The 22,255-nt window shown below is 37.8% G+C and overlaps 1 protein-coding gene across 2 annotated transcripts in view; it reads right to left on the minus strand.

Moving 5' to 3' along the window:
* The window catches only part of COL25A1 (collagen type XXV alpha 1 chain), a 308,636-nt gene that overhangs the window by 56,448 nt on the left and 229,933 nt on the right, over positions 1–22,255 (minus strand). For both annotated transcript variants that reach the window (XM_017805805.1, XM_017805804.1), the window contains exons 11-14: positions 17,421–17,447; positions 14,916–14,960; positions 3,694–3,747; positions 2,165–2,191 (exon numbers count right to left, since the gene is read on the minus strand). In XM_017805805.1, coding sequence (XP_017661294.1) covers positions 2,165–2,191; positions 3,694–3,747; positions 14,916–14,960; positions 17,421–17,447 — 153 coding nt within the window. The remainder of the gene's footprint in view (positions 1–2,164; positions 2,192–3,693; positions 3,748–14,915; positions 14,961–17,420; positions 17,448–22,255) is intronic.

Here is a 22,255-nt window from a genome sequence, read left to right on the forward strand (position 1 = left end):
GTCTTATACAGACCTCACTACAACCATGATCTCTTTCACGATCAAACTATCAAATAACAACCTGTCAGTATAATCTACCAATTTTCTAAATTCACTGCAGTTTAGCGATGAAGGAATGATTTAATGATTTCATGATGATTCAGCATTTTAAACTGCCAATCCTTTTTTTTTTTTTTTTCAACAGAGACATTCACCTAAATGCATCTAATAAAATTCAGATGACAGTTACCCATTTCCAATACTTTTTATCAGGATTCTCAAGTAATTTATGCTATATACTCTCTGAGTTTGAAGTCCTTCTCAAATGATTCATCAACTAAAAAAATGCAATGAATTTCACTCCTCCAAAGAGCTACCAAAATGACTGTTATCTCTACATAAATTCCATGCACTGCTTTTTTTAAAAAAAGTGATGTTCAGATAACACTTTTTCATGGCTGAGTAGACATTTTCTACTTTTAAAAAACCCCAACTTTTTAAAGAAAAATTTCAAAAGATTTATCTAGAAAAAGACCTACTTTCCACTTACAGTCATATAGCCATATAAGAAGTCCAGACTACACCGAATAGTTGACATTGTGTGTTAGACTATGGGCCAAGAACTCCTGTGGGACTTGAAGTTCACATGAAGTGCAAGAAATATTTAAAATGCCAAAAATATTGATAAATACTGAGTCTAAATAGGCTAAAAAAACATTCCTATTCTTGGTCAGATAACCAGTAGTGGTATTCAAATAGCAGTATTTATTTAGCATCTGTCATATTGTTCCAAAAACCTTAATGTGAAATTTCATTCAGAAGGACTTATTACAGAAAGCAATTTGTATATCACAGTCACTGACACAATGGGAACTAGGTAACAATCTAGCAGCACTTTAATTAAGGGCTCGATGAAACATAGAACAGCAACTCTTAGGAATGTCATCCCAAGTTCATTTGACATGATAAAGCACATTGAGGGCATTTGTAATTACACTTTTAGGAAAAGACAAAGGGTAATTATGGAAAAATACAATGATTTTAAGTAACAGAAATTCAGTATATGTTAAAATTTATTGTTATTACTTTTGTGTCTGAAAACAAACATAGGATTAGTGAAGCACTTCAACAAATATAATTATAACAGAAGAAATTATTTCATGAAAAAAGATTCCCAGTTACATACTTCTATATGTGGGGTATAGACTTCCAAGATTTCCCTGGATTATTTTATTATATACTTTTCAAAATGTGAAATGAATTGGATTTACAGACATCTGGAAGTGAAATTCAATTGTAGCTGCACAGACATTGGTAAACATTTCTCAAGAGCAAATTGCACATCAATACAAGCAACTCATTTTTTAAAAACATGGCTCCGTGTACTTAAGAAAATGAGGCCATGTACAGATTCCTACTCAGAATAAGGATTATGCCTTATTCTCAATCTCCCCCTGTCTACAGATGCAGAAACTCACTCTAACTCAGTGTGTACATGGATGCTCCTCCCCGAAAGAGCAGAATTATACTCCTGTTTTGCAGTATGGAGCTTGTTCCAGCCCCTTGTCTTGTCTTGGCGTGACTGTGGACATCAGAGAAGTAATTCCTCACTAACTCACTGCAAGTCAGTGTAACATTTGTGCTGCTGGTACCTCTTCAGACAGTCTACAGCCTAAGATCATGGGGGCATATTCCCTTGCTCTTCCTTAAATTGATTCAAATACGAATGGAGAATTGCACTTTCAGTGTGTGGAGAACCGGTTACCCAAATATCATTTAGAGTCTATGTAGCTATCACTCTTGTTACCTAATCATTTCATTCCACACAGATGTCAGAGCACTAAAACCAAGTTATGAGAAATGTGTGGATCTCTATTCAGACAGGCTCATCATTTTCTGAGACTAACCATAGTGAGGATTAGTTGCATGGCTGCTCAGCTCTGCAGCCTTTAACACATGAGCTTTTAATGCACTGCTCTCTGTGATTAATCCCACTGCAGTAATCACAGATTAATAACTTCCATTAGTGGGTACTGTCTGACACTTCTAAAGGCTGCTCAATGACTCTCAAGTTCCAGGTACTAGCTGTGTTTTTTTCTTTTTAAACTTGGAGTCAGTGCACTGGCAATTCTCCAAGCAGTTATGCAAAACAGAACCACCACAAAGGAAGTGGAACATGTCTCACCTTTTCTCCTCTTTCTCCAGGGTCACCCTGATGAAAATAATTGAAGCAAAGAAGTCATAAGTTACTAACTCAAAGAAAAATTAAAGTGTTAGTATTACTACCATTAGTATGTCAATTACTAGCCCTTATGTCACTACCGATGACAATGCCTCAGATGATAAAATCCAACAGAAAAATCTCCAATAAACAATAGAATATGTAAATGTAATAGACCTCAATGGACAATACAACTTAAACATAATTTTAAAAGCTTAATGATTTGCATGTAAAAACTTCCCTCCCTCCTCTTTTGTCCCAGATTAAACACTGACAAACAGGTGTATGTCTTCGAGAGGTGGCCTGTGAGGATGTAGGTAATTCCTACATTTGGTTTTCCTTATGTTGGGAATGAACAAAGGAAAACCCCGAAGTCTGAATGTGAAGGGAAAGTCTTAACCGTTTTAAACTAATTCTTACTTTTGTTTCAGAGTAAAGAGGCTTCAGTGCTCCTTACATTCTCTGTAACAATCTCTGTAACAAAAAGATGGCTTATAGCCACTATTTTTTTCAAAATTAAAATGTGCTTGAGAAACTGCAAATGCACTTTTGCACACCAGCCTGACCCTGACAACTCATCTCTGCATTTCTGGCTCAGAGCTGCACTCTGGCTCATATTTGCCCCTTCTGAAGGCTGGTGGTCGCTAGGCAACTCAGAGACTACAGCTGTGACTACGAATTAAGCATCAACTGCCATAATTTGGCTTCTGTTAGAAAGTAAGAAAAGGTCATGCTCCCAAATGGTTTGTTTTCATTCCTGACGGACAAGCAGAGAGTCAGTAAATGTAAACAGGCTGCCCTGCATGTCTGTCAGTAGCAGCATGATGCACAGAATCAGCTGAGGAGCACATGTGCACCAAAGACACACGCCCGCAGCTGATGGGATTAGAATTTAGCACACAGAAGCCCACAGATCCCACCATCTTTGACGTTGAGCTTTCTTTTCAATGAAGTTATCGTAAGCTTTACGTTCTATTTCACTTGTTCAATATTAAAACAGCAGAACAAATAATATAACAATAAAATAAGTGCGAAGAGTCATATTGATGTAACAAACACAGGCTGAGACATGCTCCTAATGAGGCTTGTTGCTAACTTCCATAATAGCAGGATCAGCCCTCGAGACTTAACCCTGACATTCGTCAAAGAGTTGACCACAGCAGTTCTTGAAAAGAAGCCTGAAACACATTGTAAGGGGCATAAACAAAGCCCTTCTGAAAAGGTCCCCAAATTCCCAAACACTTGCAGGCATATTGCATTCACTTGGCAGCGATGTATATGCGTCAGTGCTGCTGACTGGGATTATACATGCACAGCAGAAGAATATGCTCCCTTATGGGGAAATGTGCAAAGCCTCTTACAGCACTGATCACTGGAAGGAGCAGACCATTAAAAGCCACTCAGAATATAAACCCAAGTTGGAAAGCATGACTGTCACCTATATATGCACTCACATACTGTGTTTCTGTTTTTAATCCATTTTCAGTACTGACCTTAAGCCCCGCTGCTCCCTTCTCTCCTGCTATGCCAGGCAAACCAGGTTCACCCTAAAGGCAAAGAAAACAAAACATGAGGTTAGGAAAGATATGATGAAATATATGAATACTCTCATATTGGATAAGTAACGATAAACAAAATTTAAAAAGACTCGGCGAATATGTACTCCACAGTTAGGCACTAAAACGCCTTATTTCATCAGGTTGGATTAACTCTAACCTATATAAGACAAGAAATAATTCTACTGAAGGTGGTAGAGACACACAGATGTCAAACTAAACAGAAAAGAGAACTGTGACTCCTGATTCTGAAAATCTGGCCAATTAACCTTAAAAGCATAGTCTTCCCAGCAAGACTGCCAATGCTTTTTTCTTTTCTAAAACCTAGAAATACTGCAAGAAAGGCTTATCTTAAATGATTTTGACATTTGTGCTTCTGGTCTCATACAGAAGGCAGATAATGAAATAAAATGAGAAGGGTCCATTTCAGAAATTAAAGAATTTGGAAGAACAGAGAGCTTTTTAATTTTTTAAACCTACTTTGCTTGTCCATTTTTGATACTTTAATACCACTGGCTAATTTAAAAGATTTAAAAACGTTCAGAATTACATCGATGTTCCAACTTTTGGGTATTTTTAATGGATAGTATATTATTCTTCTACAGTTCAAGGAGTCATAAATGATTTTCATAAGTCACAACAAATAACAATTATTTTCAATTTTTTTCCCTCCCCCAAATTTAAAAACAAACAAAAGAAAGAAAGAAGCAAACAAGAAAAAAACAAACCAAAACAAACTCCTAAAAGACATTTCTTAGTGTTTATATCCCAGATTTACAGGAAAAACACAGATATTTATTTTAGACAAAATGATAACACGATGGTTAAACTTTATTGTAAAACAACTAGGGTTTACTATACAAAACCCTTTGCAGATGTATATCTGTCTCACAACAAACACCTACCTTCTTTGATAACCCTCACGTACAAAACCGCATCACACTTCTGGCATAGCAAAGCACATAAAAATAACAGCCACAAAAAGATCTGAAAAAGCCTGTAACTAGGTTCTTCTACAAGCCCTTTGCTATGTAAATGTATAAAAATGTGGAAAAGTTAAATACAGTTATACAACCCAAATTAGAAACAGTAATTTGTATCAGAAACTCAGTGAACAATTTTCATACAGTATTCAAACTTAGTACACACGATGAACCAATCCTCTACTCAGAAGTTACAGATGAATTAAGAGAAAGGCTTTTTCAAATACAACAACATGTGTTTTCTAATCCTCCATAAAAGTCTTCTATTAAGAAAGGACTTAGCTTTTTCTTATTTCCACAGTCTCATTTTAATCACAGATATATAAACTCTGATTCTCTGTGAAAGCAAGTTCCATTGTATCATTAATTACATTTTAATTTCATCAAGAGTTGTTTCAAAATACAAACCAAAACCTTCGAGGTTCTAGCAAAACTCTATTGAGGTATTTTCCAAGCCAGAGAAAAAATGTTAGGTATCATTAAGCTCACAGGAAATTAAATAGCCATTTGTGTCAGCCCTTTCTCAAGGCTCCTTTGTACTACAATAGCTGTAAGGCTGATAAAGTGGCACAGACATTCGATATATGAGTAGTCAGGATCTGAAGCTGGGAGATTAGATGTGTCCTAAAGGATTGACCTAAAAGGGTCTTGAAGAAAACTGCCAGTTGACAAAATGAAGCAGAAGGGACCAATGAATATACACTTGTTTCTCCTCATACTCACACCCCAAACAATTTTGTTTCTGTCCCCTTCATTTTCAAACAGCTGCTGTTGGCTGACGTTTTCATGGGGCTTAAATCTCTAATCAAAAGGTTGAAGTTCCAAGCCTGCCCTTTCCTCCCAGGTTTACATATAAGTGCTATGAATGCAGAGGGCTACTACTGTGACAAAATGGAGACTGCAAAACTAGAACAAAACAATTATTTTCTTTGAAAAAGAGGTGAAAACCTCAGGCTGTCACCTAGTCATAGTAAATCCCTATTCATACCAACAGTCTCATTTCTGACCCATATGCGACTTTTCTATGCTCAACACTATGTTTCTGGCACTGGAAGTACTAGTCAGAGGCATCAGAACAGCAGAAATTATCTCTGGCAATGGGAAAGATTGAAGGCAAACCTAGAAGGACAGCACAGAAATGACCTTGTGGCTTTATGTTTTTGAAGCGATTATCATTCTGTTTCTAATGTTCAGACGAACAGGGACTAAAATAATTTTCTGTCATACCTATAATATTACTTTCCCTATTTTAGAACTCTATTTTCTTGTCCATACAAGGAATCAGGGGGTAGGTAATAAGGTGAAGTAAAAATGTACAGCGAATAAGAAAAAAAAAGAAAAAAGAAAAAAAGAAAAAAAGGGGAAAAAAAAAGAAAAGCTCCCCCTAAGAGCAAAACAGACCAAAGCCTTGAAAGACCTCTCATTGATTAGGAAATTCTAAAAGTAGTTATGAAGCAAAACAGCAGTTAACTTTTGAAGGTGAGTAGATTGATAGTTTTTCCCATGCTACACACTGAAATACTATGTTATTGTAGCAATGTTGCTCCCAAAAGATGATTTGATTCTTGACATGAAAATAGTGGCATTAAATTGGCATTGAAATATTTCTGTTAGGAAATACAGTTAATTATTTTCCTTCCATTTAGTTACTTTTAGTTATTTATATATTTATTACTCAAAGCCTATATTAAAACCAGAATGCAAAGTGCTGTATGAGTAAATTGGAGTATAAAATACTGTATAAGTATGTTTCAGCCCCATGGGTTAATGTTTTGGAGATGAACAAAAGGCATAGCTGACCTTTAAAAGGCTGAAGATAATTTACATGATTTTCAAGGAGTGATGTGTGCAAGGGAAAACTAGACATTCGACAATGTCATCTAATGCAATAATTTAAATCAGACTTCTTTTCAACCTGATAGAATGAAAGAAACTATAAAACTAGATCATTAATGTCACCTTTTTTACATTCACCAGGCCATGGGTAATGCCTTTCCTGACTCCTATTGCAGTCTCTCTTTAAAAGCATTGACAGCAAAGGTGTTAGGCTGCAGAAACATTTGTCTTCTGCACATCATCTAGCTTTCAAATCGAGGCAGCATATTGTTATTTATTTGTTCTTTCACATAATCACAGAATTGTTGAGGTTAGAAGGCACCTATGGAGATCATCCGATCCAATTCTCCCTGCTCAAGCAAGGTCACCTAGAGTTGCATGCCCAGGATCACATCCAGATGGTTTTTAAATATCTCCAAGGATGGAGACTCTATAGCCCCCCCAGGCACCTGTATCAGTGCTCAGTCACACTCACAGTAAAAAAAGTGTTTTCTGCCCTTCAGAGGGAACCTCCTGTGTTCCAGTTTGTGCCCATTGCCTCTGGTCTTGTCACTGGGCACCACTGAAAAGCACTTGGCCCATCTTCTTTGCACCTTCCCTTCAGGTGTTTGTCCACACCGACGAGATTCTTCCCTGAGCTCTCCCCTAGGTTTAAGTCTCAGCTCTCTCAGCCTTTCCTCACAGCAGACATACTGCAGTCCCTTGCTCATCTTTGAGGCCCTTCATAACCAGTATGTCCCTCTCTTGTACTTAGGAGCCCACAACTGGACATAGTACTCCAAGAGTAGTCTCAACGGTGGTTTTTTTACCATTTAAAGAGTAATTTTGTCTATAGTACATCTGATTTTAGCTCATAGCTTGCCTTTCTCCAGTCATGAACTCCTGAGAAATTATCACTCGAGGACAGAGTGACTGCAATCATGCTCTAAATCTTTCTAGTGGCTATAAAACACAATCCATAATCCCAATTAAAGATTTAATGAGGGCTAAACTGTACCCTCATACAAGAAAAAGATGCAAGACCCAGAGAAATTGTCTGAAGCCACCCTCAGAGCATTCCCTTGAAACTTTTTCCTGAAAGGGATGGACTCTGGGGAAGATGATGTGGGGAGGTGTGAAATACCTCAGTACTCAATGTAAAGGAATTGATACTAGCCCTTCCCGCCCTTCTGCATTCTTGTTCTCAGCTAGACCACACCATAGAAGCTGTCTTGCGTAATGAAGATCTTGTGTGACTACCATGATATACCACAATAAAACCAAAATTCTCCCTACTGGCACCAAGATGGGCTACGATTTCCAAATACCACCTCAGCAAAGTGCGGCTTAAGTGACACCATGACTGAAAGAGAAATAACTTAGTGGGATGCTGTGGTACCAGCAACATCTTATCTGAATACATTCTCTATCAAGGATTTGCTGTACCAAAGCAGTGAGACAACTACCTGATGCACAAATGCCATGCCCCAAACTGGTAAACATGCAAATATTGCATTAAAAATACTGTTCCAGTAGCCTTTAACTTCCGTTTCATATAAAGTTATTTTCTCTTGTCTTTGTGTAACTTGACCAATCCTAAAAAAAGAGTTTTGTTTTCATTACATGACCACTTCACAATAGACTAGAAAACATTAGAAAACACTAGAAAAGCTTTCTTTACACAAATTTCATGTAAAAATTATGCAGTACTGGAAGGCAATTCTCTAGCCTCCTGTCTACAGCAGAAAAAGACATTGCCCATAGAACACTGAGACACTGAAGTCTTCAGTTATTCACCACCAGCATCCATTTTTTTTCAGATAAAGTTTGCTGAATTCACAGATGGTCTCACACTGGTGGAAATAAAAATTTCCAGCTAATGTTCTATTGTTCACTCACCCAAAATCGATCAGCTTAACTCAGAAGGTACATAAATGTTCCAGTAATTTATCTGATGACAACTTACACAGAGGTATGCTGCAGACACAGTGGGATTGTTTTGCTGTTGTTTATATGCCATAGAGAAATTGCAGTGTCCCCATCAGTGGAATAACTACAGTATGTTGTAATGTTTGTTTACTCTCAGTAACAGGAAAGTCTTTAACATGTTTCATGAGCAAACCTGTGGATGAGGAGCTGCCGTTGACAGTTCCACATGTTAACCCCAAACATCCTGACAGGGAGATAGGCACTTTGATTTGCAAAAATAGCAGCACTGTAACAAAGTAAGTTACTGTCACTACTGCAATGAATTAGAAAGAAAACTGTCCCATCAGCAAACTGCAATGTCAAGGCATGACTGAATGAGTACGTAGAGGATCACCATTAGTTATTCAAAAACTTCTGATAATTTCTAGAAATGGCTTCAACAAATGCTTTCAGTCTCAGAAGTGTTTGGCTTTTTCCTCCAATTGCCTCGGCAAAGAAAATACTAACATGCCAAGAACATGCTCAACCCAGCCATTCATTTCAGGACTTTCAGATAATTCAAAGAAAAAACAGAAGGATACTCCTTTGGACAGCACACCAGAACATTGGTTCAAGTTCTGACATTCTTGAGCCTATAGTAACTGGATAGATGTATTAACATTGACAGACTGTCTCTGTCTTTCCTGTATTTGGGCAAAGAACAACCTTCAGCACCTTGCTCAATAAATAGGTGTAGTAGTTTCCTCAGATACTCTCGTTGTAGGGGCAGTCTCAATGCTTACATTGAAGCGAATCTGAACTTGATGAGTACTCGAATGTGTAGAGCACTGCTTGTGCTCTGCTGGTAATGTGAGAAAAATCTGTCAATATGAACTCATAAAATCTACTTCAGAAGAGGGCTGAAAATGTATCACCCACTAGAGTCCATATCAAAGGAGTCAAGGCAATTGAAAACATGCTTCTCCTTACTGCAGTGCTTTGTGCCCTGGAGGGATATACCTTCATATCCAGAATAATCAGCTAAAAATAATGTGGCTGGAGGCCCCAGCTTTTCTTGTTTGTAGCGAAAAAAGCTGCCTGGAGGCTGCTGTTCTGAAATAGGTTTTGTTTTGGTGAGATACATAACTCTATCTACACCAGCTGGTTGATATCCACCTCACCCTGAAAAGAAAGCCTGTCAGTATTGCTATATTTTTCAGTCATTAGAATGTAATCAATTTAAGGATAAGGAAACACAAGAGGCCCAAAATCTAATCCAGTCTAATTTTACTCTAAAATACATAGATGAAGACAGAGGGTAAAAAAGTGGTTTCTCAGACATGTTACTATGATTTCCATTTCAAACCAGGGTTGAATTACTTCCTTTCAACTAGCTTTTTCCCCCCCTCAAAAGTAACTTGAAATTGTTTGTATAAGGATTGGAAATCTCTCCTGGCCCACTCACCAGCTGAAATTAAGTGGAAAGGCTCTTCAACAAGACTCAGCTGGCCTGCAAACCTGTCTGAGAATTTGTGAACTACATTTATGATGTTTCCTTCCTTTAGTTGAAAAAATGTTAGTATGTGTATACCCTGCCTTATTTCTCTAAAGAAATGTGATACTGCTACCTTCAAAATGTGTTCCCTACACAGTACTGTACACAGTAATAGGAAAATACATCTAAATTTAAGAAATAAGAAGCATGAAGAAAGCAGTAAAAAATGTGCATACCCAAACTCTGAATCTACTGACAAGAAGGAAGATTCTTCTGAGGTTTATCAAATTGCTATTGTCAATCTACTGAAAGAATTTGAAATGAAGGGATCTATCCTGACCACACATTCTGTTCTCAATACACTCTTACAAAAAACCCTACCAAAATATCAAGTACTATGTAAGAAAAAGCAATCTACGGAAGTATACAGGGAGGGGTTTATGCACTCTGCACAAACTCCTATTTATAAGAAAGAGACTTAGTTGCACAGACTCCAGAAACTGGGTTCCTTCAGGCCAAATGCAATCCTGACTTAAGGAATCTCCACTTTTCTCCCTGTGTTGCTGCTGCTGCAGTCTCTGAGAGTCCTTATCAAATCAGTACCACTTAGCAAATACTAGAGTATATATTCTACACTTACACAGTTGAATTTTCCAAGAAGCCCTTTGTGGCTATTACAACATGATTAATGTAGGGATCTGATATCCCTAGGTCTAACCTCTTATCTCCATGCAGGACTAATGCTTTTTCATGCTATTCGAGGGCCTGAGGACCTCTTGCCAGGGACTGAGAAAGGGAAGTTTATCTGCTGTAGCATCTTGCTAGAAAGCAACCTGCTAAGGTGGATTGCACAACAGTTTACAAAGGAAAGGCAGCACTCAGAAAGACTCTCCTTGCTATCTCAGAAGGTTTCAGTCCATCCCAGGAACAATACTCTCTCCAGCTGCAGATATTATTAGGCAGCTCCTTGCTCTTCTCAACAGTTCTCAACAACAGTTACTGTTCTCAGCAAGATAAGCTGGCTATAGATTCCCAAATGTAGGAACAAATGAAAACTGTAAATGCCCTTGCAAGACCACCTGTAATGTTTCACTGGGTTTTGCCTAGAAGAAAAAAATGTGTGAAATTTTTATGGCAATGGTTTAGCTACTCCGAATACAAGAAAAATCTACTAGCTAACGTCCTGCAAAAACATGTGGGTCGTATAAAATTACACTTACTCTAATATCTAGAGATTGTCTAAGCAAAGTGGTTCATATGTTAAGGGATTAGAAAACTGTTCTAAGTGCACTCAGAATTTATGATCTCATTCCCAGACCTATTGGTCAGACTTGTCAATCAACTCCCATAATCCACTGTTTCAATTAAAGAAGAGGTGAAGGGAAAAGGAAAATTATGAAGACACAGAGAAGATGACTGTATTTGTACTGGGTTTCTGTGGCTGGGTTTTGGTAGCAGGGGGGGCTACAGCGGTGGCTTCTGTTAGAAGCTGCTAGAAGCTTCCCCTGTCCCATGGAGCCAATGCCAGCCGGCTCCCGGATGGACTTCCTGCCACTGGCCAAGGCCAAGCCAATTAGAAGTAATAGTAACGCCTCTGTGATAACATGTTTAACAACAAAAGATTGTTGCGCAGAAGAAAATTCCAGCCAGGGAAGAGCAGAGTGAGAACATGGGAATAACAACGTAGACACCAAGGTCAGAGCAGAAGGAGGGGCAGAAGGTGCTCCAGGCACCAGAGCTGAGGCCCCTGCAGCCCGTGGTGCAGCCCATGGTGGAGTAGCTGTGCCCCTGCAGCCCATGGGGGACCATCGGGGTGCAGAGACCCACCTGCAGCCCATGGAGGAGCCCATGGTGGAGCAGGTGGATGCATCAAAGAAGCTGTGACCCCGTGGGAGGCCCAGGATGGAGTGGGGTTCTGCCAGAGAGCTGCGGCCCATGGAGAGGGAAGCCCACATTGGAGCAGGTTTTTCCAGGTAGGACTTGTGGCCCCAATGGGGGACCCACATCAGTACAGCTCATTCATGAGGGACTGCACCCCATGGAGAAGTGACCCATGAGACAGCAGTTTGGGAAGAGCTGCTGCCCGAGGGATGGACTCATGTTGGAGATGTCCATCAAGGACTGACTCCCACGGGAGGAACCCCACAGGAGCAGGGGAAGGACTCCTCTCCCTGAGCAGTGGCAGAAACAGAGAGAGAAACAGAGCGGCAGAGGGAGAGTGAGCAAGCGGCTTTAGTGGGTACCTGGCATCTGGCCAGGGTCAACCCACTACAGTATTGTTCACCTGTTTAAGGAGAGAGCAAAGCTAATTCACTGCTGACATTCATCGGCTGAAAAATATTTCATTGTCCAGATGAGACAAGCATTCACACATTTAATTTTAAGCATGTGCTTAACACTCATTGCCTTTTAAACTAAGAAAAAATATTAACTTGGAACTTAGTGCACTGCACATGCTGTTGTTTAACAGAGCAAGTTCTCTGATTAAAAGGCAACCAAGACAGTAAGGCTTTTGTAAAGTCTTTTAACTACGCAACTTCTAAAAAGGGGATGACTTGCATCACACAGTCAAGTTGAATTCATCTATTTTTCAAATGAACATGAATCTGTATGAGTAAAGCCAGGAATGCCAGCAGCTGGCTCATAGTACAGCCCAACTCTCAAAATGACTACTCTGGTCTTCCTTCAACAATATCTTCTGTGTCACGCTGCACCGAGAATCTGTTTCTTCATAGAAATTGGAAGAATGGACCTTTTGGTAGCAAAATATTAACATGGGAGTCCTAGACTGCATTATACTTTCTAACTTTAGAAGAACAGTTTTTCAGTTTACCTTTATTTCTACCACTATTTCCAAGCTAACAGAATTTTTTTATCTATTGATTAAAAGAGATAGCAACGTTCAACTTTCATCTGCTTAGTATTATAGGAAAATAATACATTTTCTGCACATAAGGAAGTGCTTTCTAGTCAATATGAACCAACAGTTGAGAAATCAAACTAAAAAACGTAACAGCAATTCCTTTTATTCTGTATGGCTTTTGTCCTGGTACCTAGGTCATCTAATAATTTTTTTTTCCTTTAAGGTCAAAAATAAAATAGTCCAGCTACACTAAGAACACACTAATATCTTTAATATAGTGGTAATAATTTAAAAATGTCTTCAAAGCTTTAGATGCTGTGAATGTTGAAGTAGATCAAATAAACATAAACCCATAAATTGAAAACGTTAGGAGCTGGTTTTAAAGCACAATTTAAAGTTAATAATCAACATTTAAAGATGTGTTTGCATCTTCCCATAATGTGCAATTGTGTATTTCTGTTCTTCCCCCTGAAACATGACTGCAGGTAAGTCTTTCTGGTCTCCTAAAAATAGACATGCAACAGCCTTGCTATACAGCTTAAAAAAATTCCATCTTCCCCAAATGACACGTTAATTGCACATTTGACACATTCCCTCCATATCCACTTTTTGTGCTCACCTGAGTAAAGATTTCTGGCTGGAGTTTGTGTGATTCCCATTAAAAATAAAGCTCTTGAATCATCAGGTCTGTTCTATTCAATGTGATTTTCAACTTCACCCTATCCAGTCTTCTTACATCTTCCTGCACACCCAAAGAAAATCATACTACACTGGCTTTTCACTCAGACTTTGGCCACAAAAATTACTTGAACTATGTACATCAACAGCATCTGAGTTGGTAAGCACTGTCTACCATCCATGTTGCAATTGAATACAGCTATAAAATATGAAGGAAAAAATCTGAGGTCTTAATGCACATTTGTTTCATATCATTTTCTTATATATTTTTGTATGACATATGTGTTGCTGATTCTAAATATTTTTTATTTTGTTCTTCCATATTAGTCATAATACCCTGAATAGTTTAAAAATAAATTCCTATCACTATCAGTGAAGTGAAATAACTGATTATTATATAATTTCTTATAATCACTATCAAAACACAAGTCTAATACTATGTATTATGCTACTAGAAAGACACTTTTTTTTAATAAAAGAAGAATTAAAACTAAATTATTTGAAACATCTTAGCACTTTTATTCCTAGGGCTCCTGGTGAGGGAGCAGAAGACAGGATTGTCTAATATGACCCTTATACACTATCATCTATTGCTGCTTAAACCTGTTGAAAATATATATCATGCATTTTCCTTTTGGCATCCCCTGCCAGTGCTTTTAAAGTTCACTAGGAACGTTAGTGCTTGTGAGAACAACAGATGGATAATACTGTTTACAGTCAGGGAGGGATACTATTTAAACTTCATCACCCAGATCTGCCAAGAAACCTTAGCAATGCTGTGAAAATAGCCCTGCTGCTTTATTGTGACCTCTCCTTATGGAGGCCTGTTCTGAACTATGAGTTTACTTGGTGATGGCACTAAGAGAAGACAGTGTCTTGCCAGAGTAAGCATTTCCTCCCAGTTGTGTTCAAGAACATTTCTGTTTGATTTATTTCTCTGCAATTTTCCCCCCAAAATTCAATTTCACATTATTCTCCACCTGTGTTTCCAGTCTCTTTTTATTCTCTATTTATAGGTTGTACTACAATGTATCAGCACTGTATAAATACCCAATATAAACATAAGTGTTTGCATCATGGGACTGAGTTAATCAAAAGTAAAAAAACCATTAGTTTGTAAATATGCTGTCTAAAGTAAAACACTACTAAATGCATTTCTTTCTGGAACCTATCAGTCGTCATCAAATCTGAACATCAGACTTTCAACTTAATTAATTACATTTGCTGCTTGTTGAGGTACAACTAGAAAAAAATCATTTCAGAGGACAAACCAGACTGTATAGACCTTTCCACGAAGCTAATTTGAAACCACAGCTCTGAATGCAAGGTTGCATATTGCCCATGTGAACAAGCCCGAAATTGCTTTAATCCACTACATAAATAATGGCAGTGCTGACAAAAGTCAAAGAGAACTCACCACTTGTCCATCTCTCCCTGGAACACCAGGCACTCCAATGGAACCCTGGAGGAAAACAGACACCACTGTATAGCAAATTAAACAGGTAATGAAATCTTTCATCTCTTAAAACAGTACTTAGAATTAATGGTGAATGCTTGCCTATTGTAGCTGCAATAAATTTTTCAAAAACTAATTTTTATCCAAGCTGACCTCTCTTTTCAGTTGAGATTTTATATTAATTAGACATAGTCTCATGTCGTACACTTTAATGACTCTAGTCTCTTCCAGAAACAAGCTTCAAGGTGATGGTTGCTTTGTAATGTTGTGGATGCTTCACAAGAAATGTAAGAATTAAAATGCAACTCCATTTAATGCTCTCGATAAATTTTGAGACTGATCCTATGCAATTAAACATAGCACCTGAACAAAACTATTAATGCTTCTACAGGGACACTTCAAGCTCAATAACTGGTGGCACCAATCTATCCTAAGGCTTTTAAGAGACAATCTGCAGTGATTAAGCCTGACAGTGCAAATTACAGATACATTTTTAAATTGCATCAGTACTATTGAAATTAAAATTTTTAAGTCAGTACAGGCCTAACACAAGGAAAAAAGAAGAAAAATAAAATAATGACCTTGACTTATAATATTGGAGGAATCTTGTTTACAAAGCTCTCACACTATAAGTTCCTGTGTAATGGACACTTTTTTTGAAGGACCTTGTGCGACTTGGTACAGAAGTTCAGAAAAAACATGACACATAAGGAAAGCAGGAAAACTGGACATGCTTACACAGAATTCTCCTCTTTTTATATGAAAATGGTGCTGCTTAGCAAGGAAACTGAAAGAAATGGTGCATGGCATTTCCCCCTCTATTCATATTGGTTAGAGGTTTCACTAGAAATGGTTTAGTCAAAGGGCACCAACACCCAAAAGGGAATGAATCGAAAATGGATGTACACGGTTGTCAACGAATAGAGTTGGGAAATCCTGTGAAATAAGAAAAGGAATCAACTCATTAGGATCTCAAAAAACCTCCAACAGCTAGTAACAGAGCTTTAAATAAGTAAAAAATGATACACTGCATCCCAGCATATCTCCATGACCCAGAATGCTCTCCCCTTTCTCCCAAAGCTTCCACTCTGGCATCCTTGTTGTCTCTTTTTGCTGGATGCATGGTTATGACTTTTAGGCACTGCAAAGAGGTCCTAATGAACATTTTCACATCTGTGTATAATTTTTCCAGAAAACCAGAAGGCAAAGCTCAGGAGGGCATTAAACCATCAGCCTCAATAAACTATCCTATTTATAACAGTTCCTCCTCTCAGTGACAGCAGATGATTTTCCTTATGAAACACAGAATGTTAAAAAATGTAAATAAAGCTGATTTTACTGTGTCAAGTAAAAGTTTATCAGGTATTCAAAAGTTCATCAGGGCATGGGTTTTGCTGATGCTGTACATGCAAAATATCCTACTCACAGAGTATTATGGTATAATTTTATAATGACAATTTAGACATCAGTAAGACTTAAAAATGCCACATTCTTGCATTGCCAAACATGAAAGGCAGTCCTCTCCTTCAGTCTGCGAACTCTGTACAAACTCACAGCTGCCAAAATTCCACCAATTTGTATGCTTTGGGATTACATTTTCACATGTCACAGGTTTTTCTTTGTTTTATTAAAAATGTTCCATTTTAACAGACATAAGCAAACCTTCACTCTAAAGAACATTATCCTTCTCACATCTCAATACTACTTATTCTTTGCCTCTTCTTTTTTTTATAGAAATTAAGCCCATTTAATTAAATATCCTTCATTTATTAAATATCTTTCATTTTAGTAAATATATTTCATAAATATCTTTTCAAATATCTTTTGAAATCAAGTAGAAAATTACTCGCCTTGGTGGTATGTGATATTTTGAGGATGGTTTTAATGGTGCAATTCCATAAATCCTAAACTCACTCAATCAAACTGAGGCAATCAGCTTTAATGAGTGTAAATAATGCTGAAAGCATTCCCAGGAAGTCAGGTCTCCGGTTACCGAAGGAACAGGAAGACACCAACAGACCACCTGAACACCGCTAACCAAGCACCATTTATCAGCAACACCTATGTCCTTTGTTTCTGCTGGTCAATTCTTTAGTCATATGGCACTGATCTACTTGAGTAAGGGTGTGCATTTAATCAGAAACTTTATCTTCCCACTTTTCACAACGTTTTAACTTTGGTTTCCTAATCGTACCAGCGCATGAAAATTATGGTGACCTTTTCACCTGAAAGTTAAGCAGACAGATTGAAAACAGTCTGCTCTGCATTGCTTGAACTTCCTATGATGGGGGAAATGAGAAATCTGATGTCTCACATCATATAGCTGCATTTTGCAAAAACAAAATTCAGAACCTAAACTAACTAATTCAATGCAGTGTACAGTAGCTAATCCCATTCACCTCTTCTGCTTTCAATTTGGCACTAGGAGGAATAATCACTTTCACAGTATTGTTGTTTATACTATACCTTTTGTCCTGGAGGCCCCTGAGGTCCCTGCAAAGGGAAAACAATTCAATTAACATCATAACTCCAGCCAATTTAAACTGAAATGACCAATTAGGACTGTCTTATTGTGTAAGCATTCTGATACTGGACTGAAACCAGCTGATGTTTTATACATCAGGAAAAGTAAAACTTTATGCTCAAAATGCACAATGAACCGTTTTTCTTCACTTTTTGGAACTGATCTACTAATTGCAATACTCAGTTTTTCCCCCTTCTAATCTTTTCCATGACATCTGTTTCTTCTAGTACTAACAAACCTGTCAGCATTAAGATGACTGTGGTTCTTCTCTCTCTTATACCAGCTAACAGCCAGTTTGTGTAAACAAAGGAATACATCTGCTCGGTAGCGTAAAAACAAGGTTTATGCAAACAAGAATTCTTAAGCTAGAGAGAAGCATAAATCTCAAAATCTCCTCGCCTTCTAGGTATCAGCACATGTGACTGTGTTATACCTAACATGTGCTCTGCGCCATCATTTGCACGTTAAGAGAAAAATCATTAAGAATTAACTTCAGAAATTATTAAGAATGCTATTGGGAAGTAAAGAACCACTATTTTGTCCCCATGACCTGAGAAGGCAGGAAGAGACATCTCAATTCAGGAAAGCATAACTGCTTAATGTCATACAGGAGCCAAAGTCTTATTGATATTAAAAGGACTCATTTCTCATCTGCTCTCTCTGAAGTACCCAGGTGGCCACAGTGAAGAGGAGAAGCAGCCAGAAAACAGATCAACTAACCATGCCTTTGACTCTTTGGCAGTCTGATTTGGTAACTGCCAGACCATGTCCACCATAGTTCTCATGTACTTTTTTCCCCATGTTCCTACTACGGGTGCTATATCAAGCAAGGTGAATTCTGAGTTCACGAGGGTGCAAAACAAAACACTAAAGCTGAAGAATCCAAATCCTTCTGATGTGAGAAAGAATATAAGAAGAATTGATTGATATCAGAACTGCAAGTGTTCAGAAAAACAAAAGGACTGCTGCTTCAAAATGTGTGGGGGATTTTTTTCTAAAATGAGTGTGAACTTAGACAGAATCTTCCACTGTTGGCAGATGCAGGGCTTGTTGGAACATTGCTCCAATGCAACTTTAACTGCTAACAAGGAAAAGCTCCACTGGTGGTAATTCTGGGTGCTGTATCCACTGATGTGGATGAAAGCCTTGCAGTTTTAAATGTGGATTCATATGTCTAAGGTTTGGCATCGAACTTCACAAAAGCATAGATCAGTGTTCCTTCTTGAAACTTTTGCTTGATCGTCTTAACAGAACTAGCGTACTGTGAGCATCTCCTTTTGACTATAGGGACAGATTTTGATAGTCAAAAGCCACTGTGAGATACAGGGTGACAATTTTACTCCCTTGTCTTCAAAAGAAAGCAAAAGTATCCAGGCACTCAGCACTGGTGAGGATCAGAGCAGCGAGTATAGTGATCATTTGCTTTTACAGATGGAGAAAGATCCCTCCAGCTCACCATGTGCTGGACACCATCCTCCTCTTCTTTTGTGAGAAAGACACAAGTTTGTCCAGCACCTTAAAAACTCCAAGAAATTAATGCTCAAACTAGAGCTTTCCTACATCAACATTCCCAAAACAGGCTCCAAATGTCCACATTTTGGACATCAGTTGTCTGTTGACCTTTTGCATATTAACCAGCTACATTTGGGGGTTATTTCAGGTCCCAGGAAAAATCCCTCCATCAGTAGGACAAACTGAATACAGAAGAACTGAAGACTACCCTCATAGCTCATGCCGGCTACTTTCATGTCCAAGGAATGGATATTGCCCCTTTGGTTTCTAACTACTTAAGAAGCTAATAAAACCTTCTGAAGACATTTAGATATATTAAATTGTCACTGGGGAGCCCTCAATACTCTATGACTATATGAAGGTAAAATGATAATTCACTTATTAATACTATCCCCCAAAGTAAACTGTTAAATGTGCTGCTCTGTTGAGAACTTTGTGCCTGGTGCTTGCAGCTGTCAGCCTGTGGGAAGGATATAATTCAAGACATTGCAGATATCTCCAGGAAAAGTTCTTTTCCCAGAATTTCCCCCTTATCCCTGACATCATTCCAGCTTCTCCAGATGAGTTACTGAATATGAAAATACCTATATAGTAGCATAGTCTTGCTCTTATTGTGCCTTTAAAATAAATCATTCAGAGAAAAGATGCAGCAGATATTTATCAATAAATATTTTATGCAATTAACAGTTTTCCATTTCTGCTGCTTAAGCCTTTAATCAGACTGGAAGTAGCTCTGGTGTCTCACATCCATTGAGCTACCATGACACTTGATGACATGAACAGTCCTCAGCAGTACAGCTACCTTCAGAAATGGTATGCTCAGAAAACCAATTGCAAACAAAAGCTTACCTAAAGTGATATATTTCCTAGTTTACACAGGGTAACACGTGCTTCTTATCTTTAGAACGTCCAGACTGCAAAACATAGCTGAATAGAAAAAATTTTTTCTTCAAAGCACTGCTCCCTAGCATTGGGAAAGAAGCTCAAAGCCACTGGAAAATTAACAGCTCATCCACTGACAGCTCCCATCCCTCCCCCACATAAGCCTGCCAGCAGCCACTTAACAGAAAACCTGAAATTAAATTACTAACAGAAAACTACTTAAAAAAAAACCCCAACATACAAAACACTTCAGAATTGTGCCTATTTTCTGTGAGTTACCTACAATCTCTAAGCAAGGCACATAATCACACTGGAGAGACAGAAATAAGGAAGCAAATAAAATCTGGGAGAAAGAGAGGAATATGAAAGGATAAAATAATAAAAAAACCCCAAACCTAAACCCAAAACTTCAATTCATTTCCAGAGGTATAAATGATAGTTTTCAGAAGAATCTATATAGGAAATTCAATATGAACCTGTGGACTTTTCCCCATGATTATTCTACAGAATTGGGGAGCATGCTGTGTTGCCCACTTGATGAACAGATAAGACCAGCAATCAAAATCTCTGCGTAGGTCTTGAGACAGGAGTAGAAGTTAAGAAATACATGAAAGTTCTAAACAATTCCTTAGACTGCTTTGCTTTTTCTTTGTTTTTCTTGAACCGTTCTGTGTTCCATAACAGTTGCGATAATATGCTAGCCCTGCTGTTTGCTCCAGTACAACCAAAGCAATGCTTTGCAAATGCAGATTCAGCTAAACTTCACTTTGGATAATTATCTGCCACTGGGTCCAGGTAGCCAGTGCAGAGAGCTGCTACCACTGCTCCCGATCTCATTACCCTCAAGCCCAAAGCCTCAGCTCTGCAGTGACCACACATATAAAAAACATGCAGTAATCTTCACTAGCTGGAGGCTTCATCTACTGCCACAGGTAACATATTGTCACTCGGTTTCTGTCACTATCACCTGGGTATTGAAGGAAGCAAAACAAAAAGAAGCCTTTAAAACAAGAGCTATAGAATTCTTTCAACTCCTAACTACCTATACATATTTTATATATATATATAAAATTAATAAAAAAACCCTCCATAATATTCTATGCATATTATGTTGATAGTAAATATTTGTCTTTTGTCTGTAATATGGAAGCTTCCAGAGTTTCCATTTAGGGATGCTTAGAATCAACTCCTAAACTATTGGCAATTGATGTTAAAAAGCTCATTTTATAAACAGCATATAGGCTTAAAAAATTCCAAAGGAAGTTCAAGAAAACTGTTCAGATGAAGTGACTGCTTAGTGTTTTTGAAAGTTATGCTGCTTTTCTTTAAACTGACACACATTCACCAAGAAACTTCAACTGGGAGAGCTGAAAATTCTGCTTACAAGCGCTTTCCAGAAGAAGATGATAACTAAATATAAGGAATATAAAAAATAGTTCTCACTCAGATATCATGAACACTTCAAAAGAACCCTTTGCCATCATGTGCAATTGAGTAAAGTAGCACGGCAGCTATGACAAATTATTGCAGGGCTTCACTAAATTACGTTCTCATTCAAATAGCTCCACAGTAGGAAGATGGAAAAAGATGATGTGTTGCTCCAAAGAAATTTAACTGCTATCTGTGTTTCTCTGGAGACAGAGAATTATTTGATAATACTTAAGCTCTATGCAATTGGGTTTTTAAAAGGTAAAAATATTTCCACTATGAATGCCATTCTTCAATCACTATTTTTGGAAATCAACAGACCTCCAGAGACTATATCTGGTCAAAGCTTTGTATCATAGAAATTACTGAATGAAGCTGGATACTCCAGTTGGGTCTTGACAAATAACTATGTGGAATAAATTAAAAAGCCCAAACAAACTGAAAAGACTGACCTAAATGTAGTTAGAACAAAGTTTTGAGTCCAGAATTCTTCCTACACCTCCTTTCTATTGTTACATTTTCCTTTTATGCTTAATCTGTTCCTTGTGTTTTAGCAAGCTGCAAACCAAGAAAATTCAACCCTGTAAAGGTAAAAGTTGTGGTTTCAAAGAGCAGTAATTCAGAGTGTGCTACATAAGCAATCCTCTCAAGGTATTTTTGTATTCAATTTCTAGGGATTCAATAGCTTAACACTGGAAGAAATGTATGAAATCAAAAGTTAGGGCATTTTCAATTTTCAGGTCTGGGACTTTTACAAGGTGTCAGAGTTTATGGACAGTGAGCACAAACACCAAATGAAAATGCCTAACACAAATAAAATGAAAAAGCGAATATTTTTGTATACTGAATAAGCTATACAGCAAAATAGGTCACAACGGTGCAATACATTGTTGTACAAAAACTCTTATTCCAAAGCCTCGCAAACAAAAAAAAACCCTCAACCAAAAACCAAGAA

This window comes from Lepidothrix coronata, unplaced genomic scaffold, assembly GCF_001604755.1.
Source record: "Lepidothrix coronata isolate B3197 unplaced genomic scaffold, Lepidothrix_coronata-1.0 Scaffold13, whole genome shotgun sequence".
Lineage (NCBI taxonomy): Eukaryota > Metazoa > Chordata > Aves > Passeriformes > Pipridae > Lepidothrix > Lepidothrix coronata.